This window comes from Mirounga angustirostris, unplaced genomic scaffold, assembly GCF_029215605.1.
Source record: "Mirounga angustirostris isolate CCGP_5_RB_7025 unplaced genomic scaffold, mMirAng1.0.hap1 SCAF_17, whole genome shotgun sequence".
In the NCBI taxonomy this organism is placed as follows: Eukaryota; Metazoa; Chordata; class Mammalia; order Carnivora; family Phocidae; genus Mirounga; species Mirounga angustirostris.
Window position 1 is genome coordinate 56380654 of NW_026991725.1, and position 26124 is coordinate 56406777.

At 54.1% G+C, this 26124-nt stretch overlaps 2 protein-coding genes across 7 annotated transcripts in view; one reads left to right on the forward strand and one right to left on the reverse strand.

Moving 5' to 3' along the window:
• Nucleotides 1–17769, reverse strand: part of DRC3 (dynein regulatory complex subunit 3) — a 33511-nt gene extending 15742 nt beyond the window's left edge. The window contains exons 1-8 of the mRNA XM_045889728.3: nt 17356–17769; nt 16861–16975; nt 13843–14007; nt 10178–10294; nt 6946–7112; nt 5362–5508; nt 1356–1475; nt 594–706 (exon numbers count right to left, since the gene is read on the reverse strand). Of these exons, the coding sequence (XP_045745684.1) occupies nt 594–706; nt 1356–1475; nt 5362–5508; nt 6946–7112; nt 10178–10294; nt 13843–14002 (824 nt within the window). The 5' untranslated portion in view covers nt 14003–14007; nt 16861–16975; nt 17356–17769. The remainder of the gene's footprint in view (nt 1–593; nt 707–1355; nt 1476–5361; nt 5509–6945; nt 7113–10177; nt 10295–13842; nt 14008–16860; nt 16976–17355) is intronic.
• A 446-nt stretch (nt 17770–18215) lies between these two features.
• The window catches only part of TOM1L2 (target of myb1 like 2 membrane trafficking protein), a 119708-nt gene continuing 111799 nt past the window's right edge, over nt 18216–26124 (forward strand). For all 6 annotated transcript variants that reach the window (XM_045889723.3, XM_045889724.3, XM_045889725.3 and 3 more), the window contains exon 1: nt 18216–18371. In XM_045889723.3, the coding sequence (XP_045745679.1) occupies nt 18320–18371 (52 nt within the window). In that variant the 5' untranslated portion in view covers nt 18216–18319. The remainder of the gene's footprint in view (nt 18372–26124) is intronic.

Below are 26124 nucleotides of genomic sequence, written 5' to 3' on the forward strand. Positions count from 1 at the left end.
ATTATCTTGCCCGTAGCCAGGATGACAAGTGTCATTCATGTCCTCTGGGCAGTGGCCGACAGGGGGTGGGGGGAAGGATGCAGGCTCTTGGCCCCACAGACAAGGGCTCAAATCCCAGCTTCTAGCTGCATGACCTTGGACAAATCACCCTCTCCAAGTCTAGCTTCCCCAACTATAAAATGGGATAAATCACAGGACCCATCTAGTGGGCACTTGGGAAATTATAAACACGGTATGCAAAGCACACAGCAAAAAAACAAGCCTACTGGCCTACTGAGGCTTAGTGCCACACCACACACGTCAATTTTCCCTCTTTGACAACCTGGTTTGTGTAGCACAGCAGACCCCGTACCATGCTGATCAGAGACTCAGTGAGTCCCCTGAAATCTAGACAGCCTTTCCCCCATGCCGCTCAGCTGACCTGGTGCTTCACTGCCCCTGGGGTAACCGCTGGGAAGGAGGGGTTTTATGTTCTAGGGTTTGGGGGAAATGGGGAAACAGAGGCCCGAGCAAAAGGGGACCTGCCCTTTGCCCGCTGCTGGCGTGGGGCCCAGGCTCTGCCAGAGGGGGTGGCCGTGACCTTGGGAGGATATGCCTGCAGGAGCTCGCCGACGCCGGGCAGGGAGGCCAGCTTGTTGCCCTCTATGTCTTCGGCGTACATGCTGTCAAACAGGAAGGAGCCGTTCAGGTGCTCGATGAACGCGACCTACGGTCAGAAGCACAGCGGGGCTCGGGGGGGACTCAGATTCATCTCACGGGCCCTGGCGAGGGCTCAGTGGGCCGGGCCCTGCGCTGGGCACCGGGGGCTCCGGACACTGTGCGGAGAGTGGAGGAGGGGATGCTGCCCTGGGGCTTCAGCCCTCGAAGAAGGCAGGGCAGGCAAGGGCATGCCCGTGCGGAGGTGCAGGGGCATCAAGGTTGCGCGTGGCTCGGTCTGGCTGGAGGAAGGGGTGCCGGCTCTGGGAAGGAAGGGGTCCGGGGCCGTGCTGAGGAAGGACTTGAACCTTCCTGGCCGCCAGGGAGCTGCCCAGGGGGGTTAAGAGAAGGAGCTGCTCTATCAGATCGTGTCCACAGGGCCTCGAGCCGGCAGCCGGCACGCCAGTGAGGACACGGGGCAGGTGGTGTCCGGGCTGAGCTGCGGCTGGCTCCGGGGCCGGGTGGCCAGCAGAGCAAGGCGGGGACGGGGTGCTGGCCTATGGATGACGGACGTGCTTCGTTGGGGCGTTCTCAATCAAGACAGGTCTCCGGGGCCTGGGCCCCACAGACTTTCGGCACATGGGGCCCACCAGCTGTGGCCGGCGTCCTGGCGCCAGGGCAGCGCGAGGCGGGTGGCAGGGCCCCTGCCAGCAGAGTACCTTGTGCTTCTTCAGCTCCTCCTGCTGGGCCCGCTCATCGTCCAGCCGGGCCTGGATCAGGTGCTCTCGGTGCTTCAGCTCATCGATGCCGTACTGGTGCTTACTCCCTGCCAGATCTTTCTGAGGGGGGGACGGGAAGTGGCATTGTTCCCGGGGCCTGTTCGGTGCCTCCGGGCCGCACCGGCCTCTGCTGTCCTGTGGCCCCTCGGGCCTGGGCGGGGTGTGGACAGCCCCCTAGTGAAGGCTACGCACACAAGAATGGCTTGCTTCCTCGTGGCCTTTTCCAAGTATTCTGAGTGTAAGGGAAATTAGGGAAGGACCCTGAAGATGGAGGAAGGCAGCACAGGCAGATGGAGGATCTGTGGGACACGCCCTGGGGCCACAGTGACTTGTGCCCCCAGCTCTCCATAGCGGGTGTTCTGGCTCTGGGATGCACCATGGGAGAGAGGTCAAATGAGTTGCCTGAATCACAGGCCTGGTGACAAGGGCCTCGGATCTTGGCCCTGTGCCCTGCCACCTCTTGGCTCTCCTCCCGCCCCTCCTGCTCATCCCCCTATAGGCACCAGGGACTGCTGGAGCCCCTGGGGCTCAGTCCTCACCCCTCTAGGCTCACTCTACACACCCCAGGTGTGTAGGCATCAAGTACAAGCACGTCTGATTGCTCCATCCTCAGAGGACACTCTGTGGTCTTTACCTTCAGCCCAGACCCTACCTCTGAGAGCCAGACAGGAGCTTCTGAAGCCTTCTCTCCCCTGGCCGCCTCAAGAGTACCGCCAACTCACCATGTCCAAGATGGACCTCTGTCTTCTCATAGTCCCACTGAGATGGGCTGCCCCCCAGCCATCCAGCACCCCAGCCGGAGACCCGGGAGATATCCTGGACCCTCCCCTGCCCATCAGACCCAGGCTGCGCCCAGGCCTGTCCATGCTAGCTCCTGATCACGTCTCACCATCCTCTCTGGCCAGGACCCCTGCCTCCGCCTCCTAGGCGGCCTCCCCCACACACCCTGGCCCCCCACCAAGTCTGCCCACTCTCCCCAGCAAACAGCCAGAGCAATCTCTGTGAAATGCAAACCTGATCTTGTCAGTCAGTCCCTTGCTTCCCTTGTAGGACTTCCTCTTGGGCACAGGGTAATGACAAGCTCCTGCCGTGGCCTGCATGGCCCCGCCTGCCACCCTCCTGCTCTGGCTCTCTGAGCTCCAGCTGCCTGCCCCCTCCCCGTGCGTCCTTCCACAGGCCTCTGCATGTGCTCTGCCTCCGGCCCGGGGCCATTCCTTCACCAGCCAACTCCTGCCCATCCTATGGATTCCAGCTCAGAACCACTGCCTTGGGGAAGCCACCCCCAAACCACAGACCCCACCTTGTACATCTCAGTCCTTCCCTCTTGGCATGTTCATGTATCTGTGGGATATGTGTGTTGGTGCCACAAAGGAAGGTAGGGGCATCCCCTGGGGTCTGTCCCATTCCAGGTCCTGAGCTTGCTTTCCACTGTCCTGCGCTGCCTGAAGCCCATCCCAGCCTCACTCCTGAACACGTGGTCAGTATATGGATCATTGTAGTTTTGTGCCTTAACTTGGGCCTTGGCTGCAAAGGGCTTATATTGCAGAGTTAAAATCCTTCTAAAGATCTGCTGTTCAGGGGCGCCTGGGTGGCCCAGTCAGTTAAGCGTCTGCCTTAAGGCTCAGGTCATGATCCCAGGGTCCTGGGATTGAGCCCCAGTTTGCATGGGGCTCCCCTCTCAGCAGGGAGCCTGCTTCTCCCTCTGCCCCTCCCCCCTCCCCCTGCTCCTGCATGCTTGTAATCTCAAATAAATAAAATCTTTTATTTTTTTATTTTTATTTTTTTTTAAAGATTTTATTTATTTATTTGAGAGAGAGAATGAGAGACAGAGAGCACGAGAGGGAAGAGGGCAGAGGGGGAAGCAGACTCCCCGCTGAGCAGGGAGCCCGATGCGGGACTCGATCCTGGGACTCCAGGATCATGACCTGAGCTGAAGACAGTCGCTTAACCGACGGAGCCACCCAGGCGCCCCTAAATAAAATCTTTTAAAAAAGATGTTATTCGGGGCGCCTGGGTGGCTCCGTCGGTTAAGTGTCTGCCTTAGGGCTCAGGTCATGATCCCGGGCTCCTGGGATCTAGCCCCGTGTCGGGCTCCCTACTCAGCGGGAAGCCTGCTTCTCCCTCTACCCTTCACCCCACTCATGCTCTCTCACTCTCTCTCAAATAAATAAAATCTCCCCCCCCACCAAAAAAAAAAGATGTTATTCGTTGAGCTGTATGCTTTTCTTACATATTGATACTTTAATAAGGAAATTTGAATTTTTAAGTCTCTAGTATCTGAGCCCTCCTCTCCTCTACATTCCCCCAGCCCTGCCCTCTGCCTCTCTCCGCAACCGGCCCCCCAATCCCACATCTCTCCCCTGTTCTGCACACCAGTCACCAGATCCCCGAACTGCTGACCACGTCAGGAAATCTGCCGAAAACTGCTCAGGCTTCCCCACGGGCCTCCACCTTCACCTGGATAAGTCCTAAACCCCAACACAGCCCCACTGCCTGGCCCCCCTCCCCACACAAAGCAAATTCACAGCCCCCGCCCGTTCTGTGTGCTTTGTGGGGACTGTGCTCTGTTCCCCTGCATTGAGGGGAGGGCCAGCCTTCAGGCACAGTCCAGGGCGTCGACTTAAAAGTGGCCTGCTGAAAACAGGGGGAGCCCTCCAGGAGAGCGCCACAGAGCTGAGGGGTACCTCAAGAGCCTGCCCTTGGACCTCTGTCCTCCCACAGTCCCGCTGAGGCCAGCGGCCCCCCAGCCATCCAGCACTCCAGCTGCAGACCCGGGAGACATCCTGGCCCCTCCCCTGGTGGCCTAAGTCCCGGCCCAGCTGTTCTGGGGCCCAGGCCCTGCAGCACCAAGTGACGGGGAATTTCAGGTGCCCCTGCTTTGCAGAACTCTGCTCTGATATCCTCTGACTTTTTATCTTTTTTTTTTTTTTAAGATTTTATTTATTTATTTGAGAGAGAGAGAGCACAGGTAGGCAGAGAGGCAGGCAGAGGGAGAGGGAGAAGCAGGCTCCGCGCCGAGCAGGGAGCCCGATGCGGGGCTCGATCCCGGGACCCTGGGATCATGACCTGAGCCGAAGGCACCCGATTAACCCACTGAGCCACCCAGGCGCCCCTATTTTATTTTATTTTATTTTTTTATTTTTTTTAGATTTTATTTATTTATTTGAGAGAGAGAGAATGAGAGAGAGAGAGCACATGAGAGGGGGAACGGTCAGAGGGAGAAGCAGGCTCCGCGCCGAGCAGGGAGCCCGATGTGGGGCTCGATCCCGGGACCCTGGGACCCTGACCTGAGCCGAAGGCACCCGATTAACCCACTGAGCCACCCAGGCGCCTTATCTTGATGCTTCTAGGCAAGTCTCGGAATCGTGAAAAGAGACTTTGTTTCCTTATAGCACAATGGCGATGCCCAGGCTCGCGGTCTGCCCTTTATGGAAACTTCTGGGCGCCGCGGAGTGAATGCCCTTGGAGCCGTGCGGTCTTAGGCTGTCCCCCAGTTCTAACATGAGCTTTGGAACACACCCCAGCAGCTCTCTGGCCTGTTCCAAGGGCTGGAGCCCATCCTGATTCTCAAATTATTGTCTAAATGAAAAAAAAATACTCAGAGTATTAGAGTTCAAGCCGCAGGTTCTGGTACTGTCACGGGACAAGAGAAAGCCACGGTCTGAGCAGGGGCAGCTCTCTGACCCCACCCCATCTCTGTGGACCTTCCAGAAGGCCCTGCAAGCAGAGGGCCCCACACTCAGAAGCTGACACAGTCCACCCGGGCACTGTGCTCTGCTCTGGGGCCGAAGCCGGGCAGGGCCAGCACTGAGACCGTGGGCCAGTCCTCCTCCCCGCTTCTGCTGGGCTCTCCTGGTGCTCCCCGTCACGGCAGTGGCCCCAGGCACGGGCTCCATTCCTCTCAGGAGGGGCACCGGAGCTGGGAAACCCCGAGGGAGACACTTGCCATGTGGTCGTCAATGCGCCGGAAGTCCAGGTACACGAGGTCAGGAAGGTAGGCATAGATGAACATCTTGTAATCCTCTGACTCTGCGATGGGGTTCCCAGAGAGGCTGAGCGTCCGCAGGTCCTTGAACCGCCGCAGGTAGATGATCTGGGGAGAAGGGGTGAGAGCAACCCATTTGTCTGACTGCTGCAAAGCGGAAACCAGCCCCGTGGCCTCTCCCCTCAGCCCTCTGCCACTGTCCACAGCCTGGCCAGGACACCATCAGTGTGGCTGGAGCGACAAGCGAGGAGCGGGCTGCGGGTTCCAGGCTGGACGGCTGTCCCGATAGCAGACCTGGGGTCAAAGGTCGGCTGTGGGACCTTGGGCAAGTTGCCTAACATCTGTGAGCCTCCGTTTCCTCATCTGTAATATGGGTATAAGGATGCTATTATGTCACAGGTGTGGAGGGACCAAAGGAAATGAGCTCCAGAAAGCATTTAGAGGTGGGCCTCTCGCCCGCTCCGTAAATGGTGGTGGAGGTCGTCGTTACTATTGGTCACACAGAGCAGGTGTGCCTTTTCCCTTGTAAACCCTGTGTCAGGGCCAGATCTGTTAAAATAAACGGAACCCCATTTCTAGTAACCTTGGATTAACTGGATGACAGAGGGACATTCGCCACCTGCCATTTATTCTTCCTATATTCTATTTCAGTAAAGCGGGAGAAAAGTCAACAATGTAGCTAATGCTTCCCTTGGCAGCATCTTCTGAATACCCAGACGCTGTACTATGCAAAAGAAGGAACCTAGCTTGCTTTCCGAAGGAATTTCTCTCTGTCCTGTGTTTATATGTTCCACAAACACTATTAAGCACCTACCAGGCCTCAGGCGTGTGCTAGGCCTTGGGGACACAGTGGGAACAAAGCTCACGCGGTCCCTCCCCTTGCAGCAAGGGCTCACATTTGAGTGGCAGGGAAGAGGAATGGTGTAGAAAGTAAATAAAACCGTTACCGCTTGGGGGTAAGTGCTGTAAGAATATACAGATGGGGAATGAGAGAACATACCAGTCAGGGGACCCAGAGGTCAGCTCACCTGTTCTGGGGGCATGCAGGGGGGTCACCTTGCTTTCACCCACATTACCAATGCCCTGGGCTGACGCTGGCTTCTTGTCACCTCGTGTCTTGATTATGTGGGTGTGTGCTGGGCACCCCCAAAGGGACCAGACCTTGTTTGTCTCTGTACCCTTGAGCTCAGGCCCAAGGCCCCACATCCAATAGGTCCCCACCTCAGCAAATGTTCGAGTGAGTGTGGGGCTCAGGGGAAGAGGCAGAGAGGTACGAACTGGCCTCCACAGGTGGGCTAAGCATGGGTTAAACATGGTGTTTAAACATGATCCAATCTCTGGTAGGATAGTCTGGATTTCTGGCTTTTCTAGGAGAAGGGGGTGATCTGGGTGGCTAAGTCTACCTTTCCCCTGGCCACAGATCCTCCTCCCCCGTCCCCAGCTACTCTGATGATCTAGAGTGCCCAGCCTCACCCTCTGCCCCGGGCCAGGAGGACAGCAAGACTGGCAAGGGCGGCCACTCCAGTCCCGGGCCCGAGAACTCACATTCATCATGTTGCCGATCTGGTTGTTGCCCAACGACAACACCTGCAGCTTGACCAGGGCATCCAGAGAGTCAATCTTGGAGATCCGGTTGTTGAACAAGCTCAGGTCCTCCAGGTTCACCAGTGTGTCCAGCCCCTCTATGGCCTCGATGTTGTTGAAGGACAGGTCTGGAAGGAAGAGGGCTGTGAGGGTCCAGTGGGTGGACTGTCTTGAAACAGACCCATCGGGGCTACTCACGCCCTGGGAGATAGCACCAAGCCGACAGGCCAGTAACAGACTCACTGTCTGACAGCTTATGGTTTTCTAGAAGCCATGCCTGGATTCTTTCCTGTGGTCTCCAACTATTACCGCCCTCTCCTGTTCTACCGCTTGTCTTCCTGGCTGGGCACATGAGGGCACGAACTCCTGTCTGTGCTCTGTGGTTGTTCTGGGATGGAAATGATGAATGGCAGGTCCAAAACGGTGCATCTTCGAGTGGGAGGAGACTGTTTGGAGGGCCTCCTTCGCTCACACCTATGGGCATTTTAAGAATAATGCTGCCTGGGGCGCCTGGCTGGCTCAGTCGGTTAAGCAGTCTGTTAAGCGTCCGACTCTTGATTTCAGCTCAGGTCATGATCTTGGGGTTGTGGGATCGAGCCCTGCATCGGGCTCTGGGCTCAGCGCTGAGTCTGCTGGAGATGCTCTCTCCCTCACTGCCCCTTCCATTCTCTCTAAAAATAAATAAAATCTTTAAAAAAATATCACCTATCTGCTTAGCATTTACCAGTTTATCAAGTTCATCCTCTGACAATAGCCCTGAGTGCCAGTCTGGAATTTCTCTTCCCATGTGATCGTCGGGAAGCTGTAGCTCAGAAAGGCTCAGTGATTTGCTCAGAGCCACCCAGCTAACCTCAGTGGTGCCAGACTTCATCCAAGGCTCCTCCCTGGACAGGCCTGATCTTCCAGCTACATCACAGCTGACTCAGGCTCCTCCAGAACCCCAACTCCGCCCCCCAGTGGAGACGCTAGGCCCTCACTAGCCCAAACTTGCTTGTACCCCGCACTGTGGGTTTTCGGGGTCGGTTGGGGTTGGAGCTGCAAGCCTGTCGTGGAACACCAATGGCCCATAGGCCCAAACGAAATTTTTCATGAGCTTCGAAACACGCTCATGATAGTTGCATGTGGTCACATGCAAATAGTGGTTTGGGAAGTTAGTCTATCCACATCTGAATTCAGCCCCCCTGGCCTACCAGGGCATGCTCACCTGCTGACAGTTGAAACTACTGGTAATTTATTGTCTCTTTGGCTATTAAGCGCATCACCTTATTTAACTCCCACAGCAAAGGTCTCATCATCCGTGTTTGATGCATGAAGAAACAGAGATTCTAGGGGCCTGGTGGCATATGCCCACGATCAGCCAGCACAGAGAGGTCCAGAGGGCTGCAGGAACTGGTGTAAAGTCGGGTGCATGGCCAGAGCTGGGATTGAACTGGGGTCTGCCAAATGCCAGGGCTGCCCACTCCCTTTCCCACCGTGCAGCCTGTTCTGTTCTTCGGAGGGCTGGCCCCACTGCACTGGAACTGGCTGTGTGCTGGCAAGTGTTTAACAAGGGGGCTGGGAGGCCGGGGGGTGGAGGGGTTTGCCGTGAATTGCAGTGCTTGCCATCTCTGTGGGGTAAATCCTCCCATCGTGGCCAATTTCAAGCTAGCAGCCTGACATCCCTGAATGCACAGTTGGGACGAGATGTGCATAATCAGCCTGGGAGAGCCACTTCTAGCTGGCTCCAGCACAGCCTCAGCCCTGGGACAGCCAACACGTGGGCCACGAGCCGGGCCTCATGTCAGGTGGGGGCTGCTGAACTCCGGGGGCACCATCTCCCCCACCCCTGTGCACCTCAGGGACTCAGCTCTTCCTGGTTGTCGTGGGGTCCCTGGATGACTGGCACTGTGGCCGGACAAAGGCCAGCTTCTGACTCTTTGAGGGGAATAACCTGCCCTCTTTCCAGAAATTTCCCCTCTGCTCTCTCACCCCTACGGAACCCTGGATATTGCAGGAGTAGCTCATGGGGCCTGCAGCCCTCGTTTGATGTCAGAGACAGCTGGGCCTAGTAGCTCTCGCCTCAAAGCCTGCCGTTGACAGAGCTGGAACCTGGCAGGCCTTCCGGAGGGGGCACGGCTCAGGGTCTGGGCTGACCCGGCACCTTCTTCACCCCTTCATCTCCTATAGACACAAGGACTCCTGGCAATGCAGGTGGGCTGCCACGCCCAGACTCAGCGTTAATGGGTGCTGGGGTACCAGGAGGGCTTGCCTGGGGCAAAAGACCCGGCTGTGGGTCGCCTCTGCCTCCCCCAGCGTCTGCTGGGTTTGTGACAAGGCAATGTGATCCTGTCCGTGGGGCTGCTGTGGGCTTGGCACTGTCAGAACCACCGTAGCTGGGGGTATTTTGGCAACTCGGGAGTTGCCGGTGAAGGAGAGCAGCCAGACAGGATGGAGGGAGCGTGGGCTTTGGGGTCAGGCAGATGGGGGCTTGCATGTCCCCTCTGCTGGAGCTTTGGGCAAGTGCCTTGGCCTCGAAGAGCCTCATTTCCTCTTCTGCACATTGGGATCGTAACACTCACCTGTTAGGATTGCTCTGAGGGCCACATCAGACCACAGAGTGAAGAGCTCTCGGGCCAGCCCCTTCTCCCGGGTCATCAAAACCCCGTGAGGCCTTAGCCGTGCGGGCCAGGGCTCCAGAGTGAGACTGAGTGAGCTCAGCTGGGAGCCTGATGCCCCCACTAGTCACTGTGACCTCGGTTTGCTCAGCTCTACACTGGGGAGCTGTATGGATTAACAGGCCTCACGTGGAAAGCACACGGGCCCATGCTTAGCAGGTAGTAAGTGCTCCAAGCACGTTAGCAGCTGCGATGCTTGTTTCTGGTTTGCTCTGGGCCCCGTGGTTGGCAAGGCCCACTGAGTCTAGAATAACTAGAAGGAGTCTAAGGCTGCTCCCCAGACCCTCTCCCAGCTGGGGAGGTTTGGCAGGTGGGTCAGAATATTCTGGCTTGGCGTGTCCAAGCACATCTTTGCTGGCTCTGCCCAGCCAAGGCCCCAGGCTTTTAAAAAGAGTGGCTTTCTTGTTCCCAGTAGACGGGCCTTCTACCATACCCTGGCTGATGCTGGGCCGCCAGCAGAAAATCGCCCTCGAGGCAATAACCTTGGCCGGGGCGTCACCTTGGCTTAGCTTGGACACCCAGGCAGGAGGGGCCCTTACCCAGCCAGACCAGGTGCACGAGATGCTCCAGGCCCTCGATCTTCTCAATGATGTTGTTGTCCAGCTGCAGCTTCCTCAAGTTCTCAAACTGCCAGAGGCTGTCTATGCGGAGGATGTCTGAAACAATTGGAGGAGGTGCCTTGGCTGGTTCTAGGCCTCGGGTTAGAGTTCAGTGCCAGCATACTGCAGAATCCAGATGGCTGATGCTAACCATACAAAAGGCCCCCCAACTCCATCGCCTTGCCCTGGAGGACTTGGGTGCCCTGGGGATGTGGGCCAAGCGCCCAGGAGTCTCCATTAGTGCATAGAGGGCAGTGATCGGGGCTCCTGCTCAGGACCTCGGCTGGACCGAAAGGGCCTAGGGGGTGGGGCGAGGTGTAGCGGGGTCCTTGTGAAGGTGGGCAGGACCTGCCCCGGGCATGGGACTCAGTCATGCTGCCTCTAGGCCCAGCTGGGGAGCTGCCCAGGAGGCTGTAACACCCTGGGACACAGTGTCCTTCCTTCCACAGTGTGACAAATAGAATCAAGGCTGCGGGGTGAAAGCCTGTACCAGCCACCCCTTGTGCGCTGTTGGTGAGGGCGTCAGCCATTTTGGAGGGCAATTTGGCCAAGGCCACGTTTCCTGAAATATGTAATGTCCTTGACCTCTGACGTGCAAAATTTCTCTATTTGGCTTCTGTCTGTAAAGACACGCTTGGGTATGTTGCCCAAAGAAATATCTATAGGCACATGAGAGGCAGAAAGATGGGGGGACCCCAATGTCCACCCATGGGGAGTGGGATAAGTCATCCATACAACAAGCAGGTTCCTGATGTCACTGAAGCACCTGACCTGTGGTCCCTTCACAGGCATACAACCAACTCACTCCTTTTGCTCCTCATGCCAGGCCGAGGTCGGTTTCTGTTACTGACAGCCCGAGAAGTTCTGAATTACGCTTAAGTATAAATATGTATACACCATGTAACGTAAAATTCTAGAGGCCTAAATTTGTCCCTTTTTTTCTAGAAGCCATAATAGCCCTGCTGTGTATCTGCCCCTTTTATCTCTATTTGCTTCTGTAATGATTTTGAAAACTTAAAAAATTAGACTACACTTATGAAAAGAACTGAAAAAAATGTAGAAGTGAAAGGGGTAAAAGGGAAAAAAAAGTACATTTAATAACCACACATTGGGGGCAGCGGTTTCAATATTCATTCAGAGGGGCAGGGTTTACCACGGGGTTGTGAGGGCCTGGGGGAGGCCAGATGTCCCCCCTGGGTGCCCTCCCCAAGCCAGGTATGGGTGGGGATGGGTGGACAGCATTACTCTGACCCAGGGCCCTGCCTCTGCCGGGTTCCCGGGCCAGGTGAGACTGGTGTCTGTTCCCAGCTCCCTGGGGCCAGATTTCCCAGAATGATACCAGCCACCATCTCCACCTGCGCTCTCAGATGCCTCTGGATTTTCCAGAAGGCTTTCTGGCCCTGGGCTCAGCCTGACAGCTCTTGCCTATGGCCACAGCTGACGTCTACGGGTCCCACACTCTGGGTGCTCTGCCTTGCACACGTGTGTGCGGGCTTTTCCCGAGGCATCAGCCATTCGCGTGGAAAAGCCAAACACCACAACAAAACCCAGGACATATTTGACAGCTCTAAATGAGTTACCAGCACGACAGGACTGCCCAAAGAGTCCATTTAATCTTCAACATAGACATGGGATCTGCCTTCACTGTGCCCGGCTTGGTCTTAGCCTGTTGTCATTATTCCCTGGATCACAACTGTCTCACTCGTCTCCCTGCTCTGGCCCTGAGGCCCCCTACTCTATCCTCCTGCAGTCGGTGGGATCTTATGGAAACCTAAGTCCCAGCCTGTCTCTCCTCTGCTCACGACCCTCCCAGGGCTCTCACCTCACTTGCCATAACAGCGAAACACCATCTCTTGGCCCCCAAGGCCGATGCTAGCCGACCCCACCACCTCTCTGACAAGTCTCCATACAGGACTGCCTCTCAGGGCCTTTGCACTGGCTTGCTCCCTCTGCCTGGAATGCTTTCCCCCAGATCTCCACGTGGCTCTTTCCCCTAGAAGGAAGGCGGGGATTCTTTGGAGCAGGGTCCCCGGCAGGTGGAACCCAGGAGGGTGGCTCCACGTAGCCAGGGAGGAGCCATGGGGGAGCAAGGGGCTGTGTGCTGGGGCAGGAGACAGGAGGGGCACCTCAGCAGAAGCAGGACAGCCTAGTGGGAAGTCTTTGCTTCTAGTCTTTGCTCAGTTGTCACGTTTTTTTTTTTTTTTTTAATATTTATTTGACAGAGAGAGAGAGAGCAGGAACATAAGCAGGGGGAATGGGAGAGGGAGAAACAGGCTTCCCGCCCAGCAGGCGGCCCGATGCGGGGCTCGATCCCAGGACCCCGGGATCTGACTGAGCCACCCAGGCGCCCCAATTGTCACGTTCTTGATGAGGCCTCCGACCACCCAATAAAACATGGCACCCCACCCTCAACGACCTTTTCTCCTCTCCTTGATTTTCCTCCATAGCACGTATTTTTAGCATACACTATCATTTCCCTTCTTTATTTTTCTCATCACCTGAATGTCAGTTCCATGAGGACAGGGCTTTTTGGTCCTTTTCGTTCACCGTTGAATCCCCAGTGCCTAGAACAGCACCTGGCGTATAACGGGCATTTGGATAAATCCCAGCGCAATGAACCTTCGGCAGGGGAGGGGATAAGCCAAAGGAGGCTAACGCCCCTCAGGTGACAGCTCTTTAACCCTTTAACCCTCCCCCATCCCTGAGGCGGCTGAGGCCCAGGGTCCCTCCCTGCTCTGGGTGGTCGGCCGTGGAGGCCGTGCTCTGGGGAGGCCTGAGGGTTTCATGAGGCTTGGGCCAGGGCTTGGCCTGCCTTGCCCACTGCTGTGTCCCCATGGTCTTCCCAGGCTGCTGTGTTCCTTGTCGTCTCCCGGCTGAGCCGGCAGGCCAGGGGAGAAACCCAGGACAGAGTAGGCCTGCGAATCAGCCCGGGTGACTCCGCTGTGGCCCACGTGCCCAAGAAGCACAGGGCCCTGGCCACCTCTCTCGCTCCCTCTCGCACCCCCTCTGGCCTGACTCACGGGCCCCCTTGAGTGAGCCAGGTGCTGTGCACGTGCTGCCCCGTTTTCTCCTTCCCACCAGCGCTCGAGACACACGGACTCTAATCTTCCCGTTTTACAGATCAGGACACTGGGCGCCCAGGACCGGACTGGTCCTGAGCCACATCTTCCCACTAGGCTGTCCTGCTTCTGCTGAGGTGCCCCTCCTGTCTCCTACCCCAGCACACAGCCCCCCTCCCCATGGCTCCTCCCTGGCTACGTGGAGCCCCCCTCCTGGGTTCCACCTGCCGGGGACCCTGCTCCAAAGAATCCAGTGGAGTCTGACGGAAGCAGCGTGGCCTTTGGGTTCACTTAGATTTAGAGTGGGGGAATTTGATCTCTTGTCCTATTATTCAGGATCAGGGGTGCTGTGGATATGCAACTGCTAATGACGCGCCGTATTAAGCCTTAAAACACTCTGTGTCACCCCTACGCCTCTCCCCCAGGCAGGCCCGAATGCCCATGGGGGTCCCGAGATCACGGACTGTGTGTGGAATTCTGGGGCAGAGAAGCCCGGCGCAGGATGCTGGGCTGCCTGGTGCCCCCACCCCAGCCCGGGATACGCACTTTGGAAGTCCAGCCGCAGCGACAGGACATCCTTGAAGAGGATGCCCTCCTGCCTGGCCAGCTGCCCAGCCTCCTCCTGCGGGCCTTGTTCCCCCACAGCCAGCTTGAGCATGTCCTCGTCCATCACTCTCGGCTCCACGGAGTCATACAGCCTCTGCATTTCCCCTAAAAGACACCACATTCCTCTTCCACCGTCTGCTTCTCCCTTTGTCTGAGCACAGGATCTGGCTGGGGTCTCTTTAAGGTATTGTGGAGCATGGTGACAGTCATGGATGCTCCAGGGCCGCCTCCTCGCACTCCCTGGCCCGCTGCACCTAGGGGCGAGTACTTCTGCACCAAGGCTGCTCCAGGCCTTTTCCAGCAACCATCTGCCCCCGTCCTGCCTGGCGCCCACCTGCAGGGGTGCACCCCTCGGTCCCACAACCACGGCTGTGACCCTACCCCGCCACCCAGAAGACTGGCACCATGCTGGTCTCTTTGGAGCTCAGCTCCCCTCATGGCCGTGGCCGTCTTCGGCCTCTGGCTTTCCTCAGCCAGCCTCATTCGGTGTCTTGCCACCACCAGGATCCTTGGCAGCCCCTGCCAGGCAGGGCAGCCTGCAGCTCTCCTTCTCTGAGAGACTCCCCGCAGCTCCCCACAAGCTGCTCAGGGCGTGGAGACTGGCGGACACTGACCCAAGCTGGCCATTCCTGTTCTCCCCCTGAGAAATGTGAACTTGGGGCAGCAGGATGAAAGTCCCATCAGAGCCGGCTGTGTGAGCCGGGGGGGAGCTGGGGGGTCACCGGCTAGCTAGACATGCGGTTAAGCAGAGAGGACAAGGGGAAGATGAGGCAGATGGACAGAGAGAAACAGAAATGGGAACCGAGGTGAGGCAGAAAATAAGACAAAAGGGCCGACAGATTGACACAGTCTTTGCTGACTTTCCTGCCCCTAATGACCCTAATTCCACGCCCTGTGAGAGTTTCCTGACTTCTCACATTAAATCTGATTTTACTTAAACTGAGTCCAGTAGGTTTCTGCTGCTAATGGGCCAAAGGATCTGGCGGAGACTCTGCAGGCAAACGGCTGACCTCAGGATGCTGTTCCTGGCTGGACAGAGCCACAGCCCCGGAAGCCTAGGCACCGTGACCTCATTCTCATCCTTACCAGCCTAAGAGTAAGAACATCCAGAAGGGTTGGACCCTTCTGGGAAGGCACACTCTGTGGGAAGCTCCCAGATTCTGCCTCCTGAACCCTCTGGAAACTCAGTCCTCCCTTCTACTTCCCACCCCTGTTTCTCTCCTCCCTGCTGGCTTCACCATCTACCTTTGCCCTCTTGGTCCCCGACGCCCAGGCCTCTTCCCTGATGCTGGGCAGTCCCTGTATTATTCCACTGTGTGCTGCTGGAGAGACTCCCGGTGTTGGGGTGATGACGTCCACCGCAGACTGGGGTGGGCCCAGCAATCCTGCCACCTGGTCTTAGAAACTGCCACTGCCCTCCTCCGCCCGCCCCCACCATCCACTTGGATGCAGCTTATATAAATATGCATCTGCCATTTCTGGGCTGTCCGTGATCAAATGTCCCTGTGCGTCTAATTGTCGTGTGTCCTTTCCTTCTGCCCCTGAGGAGCCAAAGCCTCCCCTAGCCCCACTCCCACTCCCAAGTGCTACCTCCACCTTGCCGTTTCTCCACCTGCTCCTTCCGCCTTCCCACTCTCTCCAGTGTCTCAGCACTGGCTCTGACTCCTTAGAGTGAATGAGTCAACTCCCAAAGACGTTTCCAGTCCTCCCCCTCTTTCCATCTCCCCGCTCTTTTGAAACATTTTTTCCTAAGATTTCCCATACCCTGACACCAACTTGCCTTTGGGGAAATTTTAATGTGCAGTGTTTGGCAGATGTTACCTGCAAAAGTGTTTGTGCTTTCTCAAAGAAAAGTGCTGTACTTTGGGAAATGCTTCTTAATTCCGATTTCAAAACTGTAACTGACTTCTCATCACTCCCACTTCATCTAGGCCTGGCACCTGGGACGGATCAGGCTTGCTTTCCGTCAAGCCCACAATCACTACTCAGTGTGGAGTGGTTGTGAGGCAAGCTCTTTGTTAAGCACACGAGGGCAGGATTTAGAACCTGGGTGTGCATCCTTTGGCAACTAACCTCACCTGTCTAAGCCTTTAATTTCTCGTCTGTAAAAATGGATTAAGTCCTCCCTCCTACATTTGTTTAAGATCATTTATTCAGCCCACACACATGTCATGAATAGCTACTACATGCCGTGAATAAGACAGATCTCCTTCCCTCGGTTTCAGACGTGAATCAGATCATCATTCAAATATTTAATGACAGACCATGACAAGTTTGTAGATGTAGGGAACGAGGACAGCATACATTAGGGGCACCTGGCCTGGCCAGGGGAGACAGGGCTGGGATCTGAAGGATGAGTAGGAAAGAAGGAAGAGGGAACTGCACAGCGAGGGCCTGGAGGTAGGAGAGAACAAGCCATATTCCATTCGGGCTGAAGTGAAGCAAGGTTGGAGGGGCCTATGGGAGTTTATTATCCTAGGATCCCTGGGAAGCTCCTGGGGCTAAATAAGAGCAGTGACATGATCAGCTTTTACTTTTAAGAGGCTCACTCTGGCTGTCATACTGAGATCAGCAAGAGTCATGAGCAGGGTGGCAGTAAGATGTGGCTGTGAGAGATCTCCAGGAACTTGACTTATATGTAGGACTAATCATCTGCAGTTTCCAGATTAAAACCAACCAACCAACCAACCAACCAACCCGGAAGCTAGTTAGAAAGGTTAAGTAAGATGCCTAAGTTAATACATCTATATGGCATATGGCAGAGGCAGGGGACCATGACTCCAGAGCCCATTCTCTTAATCATGACTCAACCGTACCCAGGGCACTGTGGATTTTCATTGTCACAACGCACAACGTTTTTCACAGCTGTTCTGGGTCAGGGCCAAGGCCCGACCACTCTTCCCCTAAAGGGGCTTTTATCAATAATTTACCACCCAACCTGGGTTCCTGTTGACTTGCCTGATAACAGTATTGGTGGTGAAGACCAGAGGTAGGAGACAGGGAAAGCAGCAGAGAGTTCTACACCACTGCCGATGGTGCAGCCTCCTCACTGAGAAACAAGACCAGACTTGTCCTGTGAAGCAAAAACTTGCGATCAATTGAATCTGAAAAACATAGCCCCTACTGGCCATGGATTACTAAGAGAAAATCACCTATTAACTGAGTGCTTACTGGGTACTAAGTGCACCTTCATTACTTAATTGCATGTCGGCTCTGGAAGCCACTGGAGAAAGGAGTCCTAATTCCCTCATTTCCCAGAGAGGGAAACTGAGGCCCGGGAGGGGAAGGAAATTGTCCAAAGTCGTACAGTGAGCTACCGAGGAGAGAGAGGAATGGAACTCTATACAGCACCAGGTGAAGAGTACAAATCAAGAACAGAAACAATTTTACGACAGTTTAAGAGGATGGATATGAGGGTTAAATACTCGAAGAACTTATCAGTGGACCGGGTACCTTTGTTTCGATAAAAGGAATCAGGCCAGCAGGTCGGCGGATGGAGCCCCTAAAAACAAAAATCCCTTCGGGATCTGCTCCCCGAGGAAATGCGTCCTTAGCATTTCTTCCTCATCCACTGGCCTGAAAGCCCAGGGTCTCAGCGCGGCCGTGAAGTGGCTGGCCGAGAACCTGTGTGCTCGTTTCACAGGTGAGGAAGGCCGGGCCGACTCCCAGGAAAAAAGGTCAGAGAAAAGCGTTAAGTCGATGATCTGTCTGCCCCCGCGAGTCCTCCCGCGGTCTCCGCTCCAAGGTCTCACCCTCTCAAGCGCCCGCCGCCCGACCGCTTCCACGCAGAGGACGCTTCGTCCGGTTACTAAGGGAACCAAGCGCGGCCAGTCGGTTGCTAAGGGGAAGTCGCGTGGTAGAGACACCCTGGGTGAAAGTTGACGGTCACGTGATAGCATTTCTTGGGTGGGGAAATACTCCTACCACCAACCAGCAGTAGAAAAAACAAACGTTTCTCCAATCAGCACTTTCTATGGGCAGGGATATTAGTAGCCCCGCCTCTTCTCCGGCCCCCTTGAGTGATTGACTTGTCTCTTGCCCAATAATGGTAGGATTCGCTAGATTGACCAAAATATAGCTGAATCAAAACACACAGAGTCTCGTTCGGAGGCGGGCCAGGGAAGACGCCGCTACGCCTGACGGAGATTCCTGTGACCTAGCTCGCAGCTCCGCCCAATGGGGGGCGCCGCGGGGTAGGCGTGGCTTCGCGAGGGAGGCGTAGGGGCCAATCGGAGAAGGGCTAGGCAGACTCTGCCCAATAGGGACGCGACAAGGGGTGGGGTCAGGGGCCGGGCGTTCTGCGTGCGGGAGGGTGGGGCGGGGGCAAGTGTCAGTCAGGTCCGGAGTGCGACGGGGGACAGCGGGGCCCCGGGCGGCTGACGGGGGGCCCGGGACGCTGCCGTGTTGTCCGCTCAAGATGGAGTTCCTCCTGGGGAACCCGTTCAGCACCCCGGTGGGGCAGTGCCTCGGTAAGGCCGCGCGAAGGGTGGGCCATCTGGGTGGGCGACGGTGGCGACTGACGGGGCTGGTGAGGACCGCGGGCCTTCGCCGGGCACCGGTGCCACCCCACGGGCCGCCCGGGCATCCTTGCCGTCGGGTGTCTGCCCACGGGCTGCCTGGGCCCGCTCACGGCGCCGGTGCCACACTGCCAGGCGGCTCCCCGAGGCCCAGCTTGGACTCGGAGATGCTCCGCGCGTCCCTCCCGATCCGGGCCCAGCCCCTCCCGGCTCGTGGAGGTGGTGCGGGCTGCTGGGGTCGGCTTGCCTCCTCGCCTGGTGGGAGATGCCACCGAGTGCGCCCTCATCCAGGCCGACGGTCTCGCTGCCACTGCCGCCAGGACCTAGTTCTCCCACACCCGTCTTCCTCCATGCTTGTCCCTCTTTTCAGTACCAGCAGCCCTCAGACCGGGCACCCTCCCAGAGAATACTCCCTACTCTGAGACTTGCTAATTAGAGCTGCAACTCAGCTAGGCTGTGGGAGGGACTGGGATGGGGGGGGAACGGTTCCCAGAGGGTGATTATCTTGCCAGGGGGGTGATATCCCTGCACTGCCTCTGGGAAAGAAGGGAGGCCGTGTTGTTTAATGATAAGAGCTCTGGACTGGGAATCAGGAAGCCTGGGCTCCAGGAGGGGCTTTGCCAGTGACTCTTCCTATATGACCTTGTGCAAGTCACTGCTCTTTCTGGTTTGACGTTTTCCCTGTCTGTCGAATGAGGTGTTTGGAGGTGAGATGCGCTAGGTCCCTTCAAGTTCTGAAGTTTTGATATTCCTTAGTCTCTGCATATTGACTATTGCTTCCCTGCTGTACTAAGTTTGCCCAAAGCTGAAGTCTTTTGGTGACAGCGTAGAGAGAGGGGTACTCCTTAGTACCTGTTAATCCTATATGGGGGCTCTGGGCACCTGGAAAAGGGCACCAGAGATGACTGGTATCCTGGGTAAGGAAAAACCCAAGGCTATGTGAACGAACACCAGAATGACCCCACTGTATGGGGTTTCTTTACTAAAAAAGCAACTTGCCTTTTCACCCAAGACAGGAACTTTTGCCAACTGATTAGCGGAGAATGTTGATCAGTTTCTTTTAAAACTGGGTTCCTCCTGGTTGGTGGAAGGACTGGTAAAACGTCTTTTGAGTGGGGACCTTTGGTGTCCTTCTGGGCCTGGCTGGTTTAGGCTGTAGTGATTTGTTTATTTCCTGATTTACTTATTACTTTCTAGCTTACTTTGCAGCCGTTAGTGGGGTCTGGGAAGTTACTGAGGCCTCTTCTGTTAGCTAACTGCCATTTGGGAGCCTTGCTTTTCTTTGTGGTGTAAGGTCTTTGATAGGGGATGATGGACACTGGGCCCGGGGTGTGAGTCTCTTCCCACCTTTACAGACTACCGTGTTTATGTAGATTTTCTTCCTCCTTTCCTTTCCTCAGGTGCTCTTTCTTTTCCAAAACCTCATTTCTCAGTTGGGTATTGAATCCCAACCAGTTATTGGAGGGAGCTGGTAAACTTGAGGGGATTTGTTTTCTTTTCTGTCTCCTTTACAATAGGAAGCACCACACCTTGGAAAAGCCGGGGTAGCTGGTGAGGGGTAGAAGTTAAAGGACATTTAAAAATATACAAATATTAGGGATGTGGGGGTACATATGAGTGGTGGAAAGAGCATGATGCTTGTCAGGAAGGCCTGAGTTGAGTTTTGCCTTACCCATTTTTTGCTGCGTGACCCTAGAAAATTGTGTGACCCTTCTGAACCTTAGTTTGCTGAGAGAGAGAGAGAGAGAGATTCATACTCAGAGTAGTACAGTTTAAGTGAGATGACAGTTGCCGGGGACATAGTAGAGGCTCAATAAATTGTAGCTGTCACTGTTAACAACAGAATAGTTAAGTTAGGGAGAGGATATGGGGGGCAACTGGCCCGTCTGTGACCTGTGAAGGAACAGGCCCCAGCAGTGCCAGCCCTTAGAACAAGACACTTGACCCATGAAGAGAATGAAGCCTCCTGATTGCCAGTTGGTCATCAGGCAAGGCCCAGCTTATTTCACGGTTCAGATAAATTAGAGGATGGAAGGAGGTTCTAATGTATATTCCGTACCGTTGTGATGAAGTGTAAAAGTGATTTTCATGGCATTTAGTATTGTTAGTATTCTTTTAAAAGTATTGCCAGGCGATTCACGGGAGAGAAGGGAGACAGAAATAAAACAAAGCTGATGAGTAAAAGCAGCAGCTCCAGCTTACACAGAGCAGATCTACAGCTATTACTTGCTTCATCCAGCTGCTCTGTGGAGTAAATTTTGTTGTCCTTCCCACTTTAGAGATGGGGAAACTGAGGCTCAGAGGAGTGAAGCCACTGCTCAGCTGGGAAGAGGGAGGGCTGAGATTTCATAGCTGTCCTGGTCCTCAAGGGATTTCTGGTGTCGAGAGAGAGAGAGAGAGAGCAGAGATGCTTGGAGTAACGATCACTAATAGAAGGCCACCGCCTAGTTGAGTGCTCAGTTGAGTAGGGGGGATTGTCAGTGCTCTTAGGAGTCCAGAAGAATTCAGAAGAGCTGGGGAGATAGGATTGGCTTCCTGGAGTCTGAGGGCTGCTCACGAGGGTGGCTGGGAATTCCACAGGCAGAGAGGAGGACACCCTGTGCCTGGGGACAGGTACATGAGGCAGGGAGGGGGGTGTGGGCACATCTGTGTTCACCAGTCTGAGTAGAACAGAGGTGGCGGTGGGGACAGTGGCAAGCTGGGTTTGGGCCCAGGATAAAGCCCTGTTCTTGGGGGCGGGGGGTGATGTCAAAGATGACATTGCTTAGCTGACTCCAACTTTTAGCTTCTCTGGCCCTCATTTTACCCGCTCATAAAATAATACGTGTCAACGGCTGCTTAGGGCTTGCACTGAAACAAGCCCACCAGCCCAGTCGGCCTCCTGAGTGCCCGTGGGTGCCAGGCTCTGGGATACAAATGTTTCAAAGCTGCTCTCAGGGAGGCTTCAGTAGAGGTAACATGTTCACCAAAGGTGTGCTAGTAAGGCTGGTAGTCTCAGGGCTTGGTCATTATTACTATTACCATTTTGTTGTGGTTTTATATCTTTATCTGACAGCCTGGTTGGTTCTCATCTGCATTAACTGTAGATTTTTGAAAGGGATGACAGGTACATAGGTAACGAATGTACAGAGCTTATTTGGTGAATCTTCATCTTCATTATGTTTTTCTGGACAGCCGCACACGCTTACGGTATGGGACTTTCCTTATTCCTTTGGCCCAGACAGCTTTGTTGAGCCTGGTGTCCGTGTGCACGTCGGGAGTTCTCACCTCCCTCCTGGCAAATTTCTGGATCTCTTTGAGTGTCCGAGGGCACGCTACCTGAAACCCACTGCGCGGATGTGCTCGTGAAGGTCGACGGCGTTTTCTCCGGTCAATGCCTCGTTCATGGCAGAATGGCCCTTCTTCTCACCTGCTTTGTGGGAACCATTCTACTGGGCCCAGGTTGGAAAGGGGGAGGGTAATTATTACTTTCTCTCATGCTTGGGGCCTCACACGGACATTCTAACCTGGTGCTATTAGGTTGAAGGTGCAGCTAAGCCCACAGTCTGACACAGTTACCTGTGTATTCTTGTAGCCATCCTCACTGTCCTTCTGGAAGGTGTTCCCAAGTAGAATGCATGATTTAGAGCAGAATGAGCAGTAGTATGAGAGGCTAAGAAGTGTGGAGGAAGAAAAAGTACGGCCTTTTATTTCTGGATTTTCTCTTCTGAAACAAATTTCAAAAGGTTACTGCCTTAATCTAAACCCTCCATGACCACTGGGGGTTGGATATCACATACTAGGGTTTCCCCAAGTCCGGTCCATGGTGCTCTGCAAGTGGTGACAGTTCCTTGTATTGGCTGGAACACGGTTTCACATTATCCTTTTTCCAAGAGTAAAGTTTGGATTCACTTAAATGAAAAAGATTAGTGACTAGTTCCTTAATTCTGATGGGAATACTGTGCAAGGGGTGAGGTGCCTGCAGGGAGGATCCTCTATTACTCTCTTCAAGGTTCAGCTTTCACAGGCGGGTAAGAAGCAGATACTCTGTTGCAGAGTTTGTGCTTGTAGCTTGGTCGGAGTTGGACAGAACTGCTTCCTAATGTCCTGGGAATGCTAGGTGTTCCACAGCCTGGCTATTTGTTCCAAGAATAATTAGTTCTGCCTCAGATTGCTATTGCACTTGGCAATTCGCCAAGCCCTTTCACCTCGGTCATTTTGTGTTTGCAGTCCCGTGCGATACACAGGAAGACAATTGAAAGCAGCTTAAAATTATTAAGCACCTACTATAGGCAACTTCTATATGTGGGATCTCATGTAATACAGTATTTATTTATTTATTTATTTTTTAAAGATTTTATTTATTTATTTGAGAGAGAGAAAGCACATGAGAGGGGGGAGGGTCAGAGGGAGAAGCAGACTCCCCGCCGGGCAGGGAGCCCGATGCGGGACTCGATCCAGGGACTCCAGGATCATGACCTGAGCCGAAGTCAGTCGCTTAACCGACTGAGCCACCCAGGCGCCCCTAATACTCACAGTATTTAATTATCTGAGTGTTACTGTTGTCCGGTATTGCTTCGAAGGAGGCTGAAGGTCTGAGAAGTTAGGAGACCGGTGTAAGGTCTTGTGCCAGAGTTAAGCCTGGAATCTTCTCCTGAGCCAGTGCTCTTCCTTTGCTGCCATGTTGCTTCTTGCTCTGCAGACCTCATGATTCAGGATCAGCAGAATCACCTGGAGGGCTTGTTAAAACAGATTGCTGGGCCCTACTTTCAGAGTTTCTGATTCAGGAGGTGTAGGCTGGGGCCTATCATTCTACATTTCTAGGTTCCCAAGTGATACTGCTGCTGCTGGTCCAGGGACCACACTTTGAGAACTATTGTTCCAGATGAAAAGTTATGCTCCCTTAATCTCTTCTTTATCTTTCTTCAAACAGTAAATATGGGTTTTCTTTTCTTTTTTTTAAGATTTTTTAAAATTTATTTGAGAGAGAGCACCAGCTGGGGGAGGGGCAGAGGGAGAGGAAGGAGCAGACTCCCTGTTGAGCAGGCAGCCTGATGCAGGACTCGATCCCAGGCCCCTAGGATCATGACCTGAGCTGAAGGCAGACGCTTAACCGACTGAGCCATCCGGGCGCCCAGATGTGGGTTTTCTTATGGATAGACCATAAATGGGGTTATTTAGAAATCTGTCATCTATTGAGTGGCTCTATATCACCTCTCTGTATATATCAGACTAAGTGTTTACCAGGATGCTCAGTTTAGTAAGGGAGCTAAGACAGGTACCTAAATCAGATATGATAAAAAGTGGGGGCATTAGATTGGACAGATAAATGAAGTAAGAGAGTGGAGGATGGAAGGGGTTATTACCTCCAGTAGTAACAGTAAAAGTTTACTGTGTGCAGGGCGCCTGGGTGGCTCAGTTGTTAAGTGTCTCCCTTCCGCTCAGGTCATGATCTCAGGGTCCTGGGATCGAGCCCTGCGTCCTAGGGCACCCTGCTCAGCGGGAAGCCTGCTTCTCCCTCTCCCACTCCCCTGCTTGTGTTCCCTCTCTCGCTGTGTCTCTGTCAAATAAATAAATAAAATCTTAAAAATACATATATAATTTAAAAAAAATTTACTGTGTGCTACAGACTGAAATAGGTGCTTTCTAGATCTTGCAGTCTTTTAATCCCCACAAGAATACAGTGAGTAAGGTACTGTGTGAACTCCATTTTGCAGACGGGGACCCTGAGGCAGAGAAGGTCACACAGCTAGTAGGAAGGGAGCTGGAGTAGAATCCAGCCTTCTGGCTCTGGGACTGGTGTGCTGTTATGCTCTGCTCCCCTCAGCCGGGGAGGAGGAGCACCTGAGGAAGGAAGGAAGGACTCAGGAAGACTCAGGAGGCCGTGGCCACTGAGCACAGCTTTGATGGATGGGTAGGGATGGAGAAGGAGGCTTAGAGGGCTCTCTCTAGGCAGAGACAGGAAGCAGCCTGAGCAAAGGCTGCTATTAAGTGAGGGGAGGGCATAACAGGATCAGTTCTATCGACTTAGCAAGGGAGAGTGGTGGAAGGTAAGACTGGAAAGGCAGGGTTAGATCTAATGGTGGGGGGTTTCAAATGTTGGCCGAGTAGTTGGGGCTCTTTCATCGGTGGCCCTGGGGAGTCAGGAAGGATTTCTAGGGAGGAGAGTAGCAGGGACATCGTTACAGAGACAGGGAGGTTTCCCCTTGGAAGTCACCAAAAGGTCATTCTCTCTTCCCATCAAAGCCCCCATCTGCGTGGAGCGGGGGTTCCTCCAGGGGAGTCAGGAGTGGGCACTGCCATTCCTGCGAGGTCTGGGGCAGGGCCCTTCCTATGTGCCCCGGTCAGAGAGGAGAAGTGCTGAGGCAGGTTGGTGGACCATGGGAAGAGGCCTGGTGTTCTGAGAACATTTGTCCTTAACTGCCTGGACAGCTTATGAAACACAGGTCGTGTGGTGAGGGTCAGCCTGCTCCTTGTCCTGCCCTGCTTTCCATGTGCAGGAACAGGAGCGCACTCACAAGGGCTTTGCTCAAGGGCTGTGCTTGCTTAGAGTGGGCTATTTGGGGTATTAAACATTCTCTGTAGAATTGCCATGTAGACAGTTTGAAAAATGCACAAAAAAATGCAAAGGAGAAAAAAAATCACTATAAAAGGCTCTCTTACAAACTCGTTGAGATTCTTCTCATTTCTTGTAATAAGTGGAAGGGGTGGAGTCCTTGTGTATTTCACCCTCCATTTTTCTCTTGGATGGCAACATTGTATAAGTTCTCTTAGCATATTTCTGTGTAATCTACCTGTTTTTTCTTGGTGGGGGAGGGGCAGATAAACAGTGAAGAAGAGAATGTAAGTAAAGTATCCAGAGGAGCTTTAGTTAAACGTTGTTGTTCTTCACCTAGCGGATATATCGCTCAGAATTTTTAGGCTAATCTAGTAGTCTGAAAAGATATAAATAACATTCAGGCTTTTTTTTTTTTTTTTTTTTTTTCCTGACCCAGCTTGTTGTGGCTACGAGAGGGGCCTTTAAAAAAACCATTTTCAGGGGCACCTGGGTGGCTCAGTCGTTAAGCGTGTGCCTTCGGCTCAGGTCACGATCCTGGGGTCCTGGGATTGAGCCCCGCAATCGTCCTCCCTGCTCAGCAGGGAGTCTGCTTCTCCTTCTCCCTACGCCCCTCCCCCCTGCTGTCCTCTGGCTCACACTTTCTCTCAAATGAATAAATAAAAAATCTTTAAAAAATAAAAATAAAAAATAAAAAGACCATTTTCAGACTTGGTGCCAATTTTAGTGCTCCCACCAATCCTTCTGACCTGGCAGAATGTCTTTGATCTTCTCCCTCCAGTCGGCATGCCTGCTTTCTGGCAGCATGTGCCGCCTCCCCCTCCAGGAAGCTTTCCTAGACCACCCTGTTTATGGTCTTCTATGAACTCACAATGTTTGTTATCTCTATTGGCTCTTTCCTCACCTATAAAATAGCAAATTCCTTAACTTTCCAGGGTTTTGTGGCGATTAAATGAGAGAATGTGTGTGAAGTCCTCAACACAGTGTCTGTCATTCAACTGCTATACTCAGACCTGTTGATTGCTTCCATCCTGCCTGGTACAGTTTCCTGAGGTTATTTATTGTACGTCTTGTCATGTGTTTGTTGCCTTATCTTCCGAATGAGACCGGAGGCTCCCCACGGCAGGATGCGTACTTTCTATTTCCTTATGACCTTCACAGAAAGTGGCA